This window comes from Glycine soja, chromosome 1 (genome assembly GCF_004193775.1).
Source record: "Glycine soja cultivar W05 chromosome 1, ASM419377v2, whole genome shotgun sequence".
Taxonomy (NCBI): Eukaryota; Viridiplantae; Streptophyta; class Magnoliopsida; order Fabales; family Fabaceae; genus Glycine; species Glycine soja.
In genome coordinates this window covers 27,205,804-27,216,137 of record NC_041002.1, presented here as the reverse complement: position 1 = coordinate 27,216,137, position 10,334 = coordinate 27,205,804, and the positions used below count along the sequence as shown (strand labels likewise).

At 36.8% G+C, this 10,334-nt stretch overlaps 1 protein-coding gene, 1 long non-coding RNA gene and 1 pseudogene across 3 annotated transcripts; 1 reads left to right on the top strand and 2 right to left on the bottom strand.

The window, feature by feature from the left end:
• Positions 1 to 233: 233 nt before the first annotated feature.
• On the bottom strand, positions 234 to 2,847 carry LOC114414251. Its single transcript, XR_003667167.1, has 3 exons — positions 2,031 to 2,847; positions 591 to 1,950; positions 234 to 502 (listed from the first exon to the last, which is right to left on the bottom strand). It is a non-coding gene; the product is annotated as an uncharacterized LOC114414251 (long non-coding RNA).
• A 1,761-nt stretch (positions 2,848 to 4,608) lies between these two features.
• Positions 4,609 to 5,546, top strand: LOC114414241 (annotated as a pseudogene).
• Positions 5,397 to 9,957, bottom strand: LOC114414222. 2 transcript variants are annotated; one of them, XM_028378536.1, is made up of 4 exons: positions 9,631 to 9,957; positions 9,407 to 9,530; positions 8,584 to 8,712; positions 5,397 to 5,866 (listed from the first exon to the last, which is right to left on the bottom strand). In XM_028378536.1, exons 1-4 carry the CDS (start codon positions 9,747 to 9,749, stop codon positions 5,843 to 5,845), a joined length of 396 nt encoding a protein of 131 aa, XP_028234337.1. In that variant the 5' UTR covers positions 9,750 to 9,957; the 3' UTR covers positions 5,397 to 5,842. The 2 variants fall into 2 exon arrangements, with proteins under 2 accessions (XP_028234337.1, XP_028234331.1); XM_028378530.1 differs by having other exon boundaries at positions 5,399 to 5,873.
• Positions 9,958 to 10,334: the final 377 nt, after the last annotated feature.

The window sequence follows — 10,334 nt, the reverse complement described above, 5'->3', positions numbered from 1 at the left end:
ACAACAATGTGGTGTCAAACTTTATCTTGCATTAGAATCTGTTGTTAAGCCTGACAATGTCTGTCATGCTTTATCTTAATACACATGCATTTCACAATGTCTTGTCAATTCCGACAACGATGTATCATACATGCGTAATTTATTTTAATTGCACCAATTAATTTATTTCTTAACGTAACAATTAAGTAATAATTAAGGATAGACGAATGACAACAATTTATATCGCATAATGATTAAAATTAAATAAAAAAGTCTCACTGTCGATAAATAAATATACAAAATAAATAAAATATCCAAAATAAATAAATATACAAAAATTATACACCGAAAATTTACAAAGCCAAAGTAAAACTTCAATGTCCGTCCATACACCGCCTTGGCCAATGTAGTGCCTTGCGATGCCCACACATTCTTCAACAACAGTATAGGCTTCAATTCCTTTGGTCAAGATCCTTAGGTTCAGTAGTCTGTCTAACCTATCAACAATTTCTGCAAAGTCATCCTAGCAAGTAAAATAAAACAAACATAACAATTGTTAGTAATCAAATACTTTACAAAGCAACAAACAAAAAAACCAAAAAAAATATTACCACTGCATGTCAAAGATGATGCTGATCGATGTCTGGCTCATTAGGTGTCGCTACTGCCATCGGTTGCTGATACATATCTGATTCAACAAATTCTTCATCTTGCTAAACTGACGGTACTCTAGGAGGATCCCCTGATTGTGTCGGACTCATGAATGGGTGCGAGATCATGCAAAATCAATCTAGGTAATCTAGCAAACAGTGGCCAGGCACTGCACATAATTTCCCTACAGGTGCAATGTAGTCACCAAACTGCATCCATCTATCATCAATTTCTACAGCAAACAGCGAAGACACAAAAGGGTGTGGCGGAATAGTCTGGATGTAGCCGAATTGTCGTACAACCCTCTCCGGTTGGTGAATGACCATCAAGGGGCCCCATCTGAGATGGACGAAAAATAATGAGATGACCTCAAATTCTCTAAATGAACGGTGGTCACTGTATAGAATCCAACACACCGCGTAAAGGGTTAGTCTATCCAGACGCCTCCAATACATGGAAACGGGCAGTGCCTTGTCAGAGGTCCAATGACATGCACGTGGTCTCCTCTCGTCGTAATCCTCAGCAATAACAACGGAAGCAACGAGCGGAAAATGCTCATAAATCCAACACTAAATATATTTTACAAACATATTTATTAAACTACACAGCAACATATAATAATAAACTTCAATGAAAAAACTTTTCGTGACATCTTAACTAACCTATAACAGAGTGCTATATCCTGCAAACTGCCTCGCCGTACTCTTGGATGTGTCATTTAAATTATCATACATGTGCACAAGTGCAGCAACACCCCAAGCGTAACTCGCACTCTACATCAGGTCATGCAATGCATCCAAGAATACTATGTGCACGTGTGGGGCACTCTTGTTAGCAAAGAGTGTGCATCCAAGGAGATGCACAAATACGCTCGCGTTGCTACAATCTAGTCACATGCCTCAATCTTCAGCTTATACGGGTCGCGCAACCACGATAATCGCACATAAGACCCATGACACTGAATGGTCTCTGCTCTTGCCTCTGCAATGCTGACCTCGAGTAACTCCACCAACATCTGGACAGCGTCGTCGACATGAAGTTGCTCAAGATGTGGAATGCCTCTACAACAGGCAAATGTAACAACGACTCAACCTCATCCAAGGTGATAGTCACCTCTCCAACGGGCAAATGGAAACTGCTAGTTTCCTTATGCCAACGTTCCACAAAAGCAGACATTAGTCCCCGATCGCCTGTATCTAGGAAACAAGCGATCAAAGGACTCAGTCCACTGGCCACCACAAGGCCTTCAATCTCTAGGGCAAGCCTCCTAAACTTAGCCATCTTCCTTCCATGGGAAGATAGCTTCAACTCAGGACGTTCCTGCAAACAATATTAGAAATGATGTAAAAAATAATTAACTGGTAAACTACGTTCTTTATGTTTTTTTAAAAATTACATACCTCTCCATTCCACACTCTCAAAGCAATGTGATTTTCAAAATCACTCAGAACTGATGTGTCATAGGGTCCGCTTGGAAAACCCTCAACATCAGCAACACCTTCTTCAACAGGTACTTCTAGTTAGTCGTCGACCAATTCCTCCTCAGCCGTGGGAGGGTCCTCGACAACAACATGATGTTGTCTCTGTCTACAGGCTGATGCAGTAGGCCTTCACTGCTGGGGGCATCATCGTCACTCTCGTCTCTCCACCCCAACACTTTTTCTATTGATCGTCCTAAAGTCCGACCAAGACCTCTAGTTCTAACCATTATCTGCATAATAATTATCCTATTTTTTATATTCAATGCCCTAGATTTTAATAAACGATTTCAATCATTTTTAATATCTTACAAATTTGTTATACAATTAAAATATTTGTTTCAATGTTTTGTATGTTAACAGTCAACGTCCAATTGTGGCCTGGGGGACCAACATTGCACGATTTTATAAAATAGGAGGACCAAATTTATGAATTAAATTACTGAGAGACCAAATCCAAAATTGGAGATAAACTAGGGATCAAATTTGCAATTTTGCCAAAAACTTTTAAAAAAACCATATGGATCAGTGATTCGTATGGTTGATACGAATTCACAATCCGTATGAACCATACGGATCACGAATCCGTATGGCGCACAAGCAAATACAGTTTTAAAATCAATTTAAGCATTTTATAATTTTTTTTTAAAAAAAAACCATACGGATCAGTGGTTCATAAAAAAAATTTTAAAAAAAAAACATATGTCCATATGATTCATATGGATTCACAATCCGTATGAACCATACGGATCACTGATCCGTATGGCACAAAACAGTTTAAAAATCAATTAAAGAATTTTTAAAATTTAAAAAAAAAAACCATACGGATCAGTGATTTGTATGGTTTATACGGATTAACAATATGTATGAACCATATGGCACAAAACAGTTTCAAAAATCAATTTAAGCATTTTTTAAAATTTAAACAAAAAAATTAAAAAAAAAACATACGGATTAGTGATCTGTATGGTTCATACGGATTCACACAATCCGTATGAACCATACGGATCACTGATACATAACTTTTTTTAAAAAAAATCCAATATTTAAAAAATTATATGCTAGTAGCAATAATTATTTTAAAAAACAAAATTTTAACAGACAATATTCAAACATATTTTTATAGTTTTAAGAAAAAATAAAAAAATCCAATTAACTTAAAAAAAAAACCATACAGATTACTGATCCGTATGGGTCAGACGGATCAGTGATCCATATGGGTTTTTGTCTGCAAAATCACAAGTTTCCGACAAAGCTTCACAAAAAATTCAAAACCAGTAGCAACAACCATCCAAAAACAGTTACAAACAAAAATACAATCATGCAACAACATCACAATAGCAAAAAATCAATGAACGCTTGAACAAAATCACAAAACAGCTTCAAAAGGAATGGACCACTTACCTGGAAGACGATTACCCAACGACCGAAACAAAATCGGAACCACCACCAACGGAAGAAGTGAACGACGAAAGAACACCGGAACAGGAACAACCACGACCGGATGACTGGAACAGGAACACGAACCGGAACACGAATGGACGACCGTAACATGCGTGTAGACAGAAGAAGAAGAACAAGCAGATGAGAGGAAGATGAAGAGGAAACGGTGCCGTATAAAATGTGAGAAGCAAATGCACTGTACGGACAACTAACTTTAGGATTTTATAGTAATAGGATTAAGGGCATTTTTGACTTTTCACCATCGGTGCTGGTGCCCCAACAAAAATGTTGGGTGCACCAAGTAACACCCCTTATTCTTTCTCAAAATCTGGAGCCAATTTAAACCAATAAGGGTTGAGCTAGAGATATCCTTCTAAGTAAGGGCTAGAGTTAATACCTCTTGGATTGAAAAGGATTGTGGCATTGCCTGCTAGAGTGGTTGTCTCAATGCAAGACACCTCTTGTATGAAACACTTTGAGAAATTGATGTTTAATTAGTTGAAATAGCCAATTATTTTGTCTTCATCTACTTATAGTCATTAAGAAACAATTCAACACTTCAATCACAAGAATTCTTTTATGAATTTAGATAAAATATTTAGAGAAAAGATAATTTTGTACCATCATCCAAATTAGTAAGTGAAACTATGTTCTCATTAACATGAAACCTTTTATTCCATTTTACCCTCGCCCCATCCTACATCCACCCAACCTTCAATCTCATTAAACATGAAAATTAAGTCTACTTAAAACACAAGTTAGGCCATAACCATAATATGAACGTTGAATGTGTGAGGCTTTGATAAACGTCTAAATGACTAGGACTTCTGATTTTCCCATTGATGCAAGGGAAGCTACATCGTACCTCTACTTTTCCCATTGTTAACGTTCCTTGTTAGATTATTAGTATTTAAATTATGTCACAATCACATGAAGGCTACATCATTCGTTCCCCACATAGTCCACACCACACGATTGAACCTTGAGCCTCACCATAGCCCATATATAAGAAGGAGACTCTCTCCATTCTCAACCATATCAAAACATTCATCATACAATGGCTGCAATTTTCTGGGCTTTGGCTACAGTAAGCCTTTGCTGCCAGTTAGCTACCAATGCTCAAGCCCCAGCAACCATGCCAGTAAAGTTGCCACCTACAACTTTGCCACCAACAACACCAACTGCAACATCTCCATTGTCTTCTGGCACACCACCGGCGGTAACACAGCCACCCACAGTGGCGGAATCTCCTCCTGCCACCAGTACACCAATTACATCGCAGCCACCTGAAATGTAGCTCCCAAATCTGCTCTCGTGACGCCACCAGCTCCCAAGGTTGCACCTGTTTCAAGTCCAAAAGCCCCACCACCACAACAACCAAAACCTTCACCAGTCTCACCTCCCACATCACCACCCCCACCACCTGTTGCTTCCCCACCACCATTACCACCACCAAAGATAGCCCCAACACCAGCCAAAACACCACCAGCACCTGCACCAGCAAAGGCAACACCAGCACCTGCACCCACAAAGCCAGCACCAACACCATCACCTGTTCCTCCACCGCCAACCCCAACACCAGCACCAGCACCTGTAATAGAGGTACCGGCACCGGCACCAGCACCAGTGATAGAGGTACCGGCTCCAGCGCCTGCACACCATAGGCATAGAAGGCACAGACACAGAAGGCATCAAGCACCAGCTTCAGCTCCAACAATTATTCGCAAAAGTCCACAGCACCACCTGATTCCACAGCAGAATCAGATACAACACCGGCACCATCACCAAGTCTGAATCTGCTAATATCTTTGTTTAGTGAAATATCAAATTACAATTATATACAAGTATGCCAATCAATATTACGTTGTTTTAATCACATCTTTTTTCTCCTCACAGAATGCTGCACCATCAAAGCACCAGCAAAGGAGAAATATATGGGCAACAGCCGGACTTGCTATAACTGTTTTGGTAGCTGTCACTGGCTATAGCTGCTAGCAGTGTCATGGGTGACCATGGATACACTTTAATAAGTTATTTGGTTTGCAAAATATAAACTCTTTTCAGATGTATAGATCTGAATGATGAGAATCTATACCTATGATTCTTTCCATTTTTGTTGTTGTGATCTTTGCTCGGAAAGACTAATAAATCCGAAATTTTGAATGATGGAAATAATCAGAAATGTCACAAATTCTAGTCTTATAAGTTATTACATCAAACTTGATCGGTTTCTGAGTCTTTGTTTATTTTCTCCCGAAAATCATATTCTGTGATAAGTCCAAGATTGTCAACTAGTTTGTGATGCCGTAGACATCCTGCACACTAGCAAGATGAAATTCCAATTACTTGCGTAGGAAGTGTTTGCAAAATATTAATTTTACAAAATGTCTATATAGAACAAAGAAAAGAATGAGAAAATAATATGGCCATCATCAATAAGGTTTCTAAAAACAAAAGCTTACTTGGAAAAACTAGATTAAAAGGTAACCACAAAACTGGCACCAACATCATGAGCACAAACTAACTTTAACACACTGACATGCCACAATGCAATCCAGTTACTTCCTTTATATGATTAGCACCAAACTCAAATCCCAGGAAAGGGTAGATGGCTGGGAATTCATTTTTCATTTCTTGTAGGCAAAAATTGGTGTTCCATTATAATAATATACAGAATAAAGATTAAAGATACGGTGCACCTAAAGTTGCTACACACAGATAAACATGGAGCACATATGGCAAGTTGGCAGCTAGTGAAATGTTGATGTACCAACAAAGATGGTCATAATATAAAGCATCATTCATGAATATATTTGGAGACAAAATCAAGCAGGGTTGTTCTGAAACATCTACTTTGACCCACTGTTTTTGTGGTTAAATTAAAACAGGGATAAGTTGGCAAAGACAGTGTCGATAAAAATATTAAATCATACCCCTCATATCATCCCTAAAAAAAAAGAGTCAAAATACTACATTATATGCACATGTCAAGAAAATGAAGCTTTAGCAGCTTACCAAGTTATAAGCAACAAGCAATCATTAATAACTTTCTTATAGAAAACTACATATATGCTGTAATGTATGTCATACGCTCATTCTCTTTATGGTATGTGAAGGCAACGGGAAGAAGAGAAGAGAAAATGATAATTTTTGAATGGAAAAAAGTTGCTACATATAGTATAACACTATAACTGTGTAGGTAAAAATGAGCAAGAGCTAGATTGCATGAACTATTATGCATAACATAACACCATGGTAAAGCGTAAGTCATCGATTCAAATCCGACAAGGTGCTTTTTACTTTTTTTTCCAGGAAAAAAAAGGTAGTATTTCTATTTTTAAGGAAGAATAGAAATATTGTTGATATATGGAAAAAAATTCTATTAGTAATAAAAAATAAAGTAATCGTACATTTGCTCTCACTCTCTCTCTCTTTGGGCAAATATATTGAGAGAAGAGGTTTATTATGGCAGTGAGAAGATTACATCTGGATTGTGGATCATACATGTGTGCTATAGCTTAGAACAAAAAATATGATATACTGTTATATTTCTAATCCTAACCATATGTGCAAGATTTCCAACGACCATTATCCAGTCTTCTCACATCTCACACATTCCACTTGATGTGTCCCCTATATGTGAGTATCTGAACTATGTTCAAAACCACACCATCTATTTAACCCTTGGTCTTTTCCTCAACAATCAGTTTCATTTCTGCCTCTATTTACTTTCAGATAGTAATTATTTTTTCTAGGCTAAAATATTTTTTTTTGTCCCTATAAATATCGAAATGTTCGGAACCCGTCCCTGCAAAATTTCCGATATTTTTTTCGTTCTCGCAAAATTGAAATGTGTTGTTTTTTTGGCCCAGAGCTAGACTTGGATGAAATCGAACCTACAAGGCATTTTTTTAAATTTATATTTTAAAATGTAAAATTTGGGGTTAAAAACCGTCACAAATTACAGAAAAATTTTAAAAAAATCAAATCACAATTTGTGGTGGTTAAAAACCGCCGCCCAAACCCATAACAACCACCACCAACCCCACCCTAGGGCCGCCACCTATAACAGCGACCATCAAACCCACCAAACCACCATCAAAACCACCCCCAAACACCACCATCAAAACAATCAAACCACCATCCTCTGGCCGCTCATGGACGTACGTTCTGGTGCAGTAACAGAATGCAACCATCACGACCCTGATGCTGTCGTCATGACCTCAGTCCCATCACCTCAAAGGTGCATGCGATCCTCTCTCCCTCAGATCTGCGGCCCTGACGCCGTCGCACGTCTCTACCACCACCATATCACCATCTTCGAACCACCAACAGATCCGCTTGGTGTTGGAGAGAGAGAGGGGGGGTTGGATTGGGGTACAGAGATTGGAGAGAGAAAGGGTTAGGGTCTGAACACGTGTCAACGTTCAATTGGTTAATGGACTAGCTTCTTTGCATAGTCATTAGACATGAGGTTCAGAAAATCAGAACCTACATCCAGGCCAAAAAAGTCACATATTATGATTTTACAAGGACAAAAAACATATCGAAAATTTTGCAGGAATAGATTCCGAACATTTTGATATTTATTTAGGGAAGAAAAACATATTTTAGCCCTTTTTCTACAATTGCAACTCTGCACTGCACTCTGCAGGAATGCATATATCCTTAATTTTCCAATTTTTTTGTCATATTTGTTCGAAAAAGCAGAAACCACCATCTTAGATTATGTTGGGACAATGCCTGGGGCCATACATATGACATCAGACTAAGATTCCATCCGATCCTGCACAGCATGTGTTATCCCCCTTCCCTTATAGGGAGATCCCTGTCCGCTATACCTCACTTACTAATTTAGAGAACATCTATCATAACCATATATTAAACAAACAGTTCTGATAAAATATTGGACAAATGCTAACCATGAAAAGAGTATTAAACGGAAAAGAGAACACCAACACCTATTAGACATTAATGTTAAATATACAAATTCATCATACATGTTCACTAAGACTCAAGAAATAATAGATACCTGTACAAAAACAGCACCCCTTTCATAAGCCAACCGATTTACAAGCCTCTTTGTTCTTTCACCACACAAGTTACATGTAAACTGTACAAGCAAACTTCTTCTTGGAAGATTTAAGTCAATACCAGCACCCTGCAAATGCCAAGCATAATTATATATCAATATCAAAAAACTATAGACAAGATAAATATTTGAGAGGGAGATCATGCATCATTATCTCTACCAACAAGAGAAAGATATGATTAAGACCGTAAGTCCATAACAACTTAATAAAAAACATGTTGCCTTCAGAATATCATAATGGAGGAAACTAAAAGCTACTCTTCTTATTTTAGATAAACAACATAATGAAGTGATAGACAGTCAATAACTAGAATACGAGTCATACCCTGCTAAGTGGGGAAATGAATTGAGACACTTACAACAAAAACAGCCAAGCCTTAGTAGTGAAAATATTTGAGGTTAGAAAACAAAGTTAAAACAAGATAACATTTTTGTAATTATTAATGAAAACAAAAATTAGAAACACAATTAGTCAAAATATAACCTCAGTCAGAAAAATCAAGAAACTAAAAACCATACCAATAACTCATTTTTTCTTTTCCTTTTTTGAGTTTAATTCATATGCACTCTCAAGTGTAAAACACTTTTACACAAACATTCAACAAGAATTCATCCCCTCGTTGATTATACTAAAGAACAAGATGACATAATAAAATGATTAAATGTTGTTAGATATCTATTCAACAAAGTTTTATACTTATGGTGCATATCATCATCATCATCATCATCATCATCATCATAATAATAATAATAACTCACGAACCGCTTCAGAATAGGGCGATTCTGGTTCTGGGGCAATCCCAGAATCATCAGCCACCAACCCATGCCCTCTAAATATCCGACGGGGAAGCTTTGTTGCTGCTACTGTAGCACCATAAAACTTAGACCTAAAAGACAAATGTTATTGTCTAAATTGAAATTCAGAATTATGGAATGAAAAGAGAGATTTAATCAAAGGAGAAAGGGGGTTGTGAATGGAAACCTAACCTGGGGATGCTAATGGAAGGAGGAGGGTTGAAGCAGAGGGAGTGAAAAGGTTTACGGGTTTTGTGCGAGAGGGGAGGAAGAAGGAACATATGGGCATTATACAGTGCGCTTGCCGCCATTGATGGTGGTTTGTGTGAGACAAAGACAACTCACCTTATGTATTTACGCACGCAGAGATAGCGAGGGGAGTTTGTGAAAAATAGTTGATGCAGTAGAATCTGTATAAAATTGATCATTTTATGGTCTAAATACGATTTAATTATTAATATTAATACTAGTTTTTTCTTCTTCTTATGCTATAATTAAAATGCATAATTTCTGTTCACAAAAAAATACATAATTTCTCATTCTTTATTTTAATATTTTTGGCTATGAAATGAAAAAGGAAGAAGAGATGCTATCCCAACTTATGACAAGGAAAGCTTATGGGTCTCTTCGATGCAACACGAGTACTATAAAGAACAAATAGGATAAATACTTGAGTTATATCACAATAATTTTTATCATGTACATTATTTGATGTATAATGGATCATATAAATAAAAATAATATAAAATTGTTAAAATATATTTTTAATATTTATTATCATAATATAATTTATATTATTATTATTATATATTATGTGAATTCAAATATATATATATATATATATATATATATATATATATATATATATATATATATATATATATATATATAAAAAA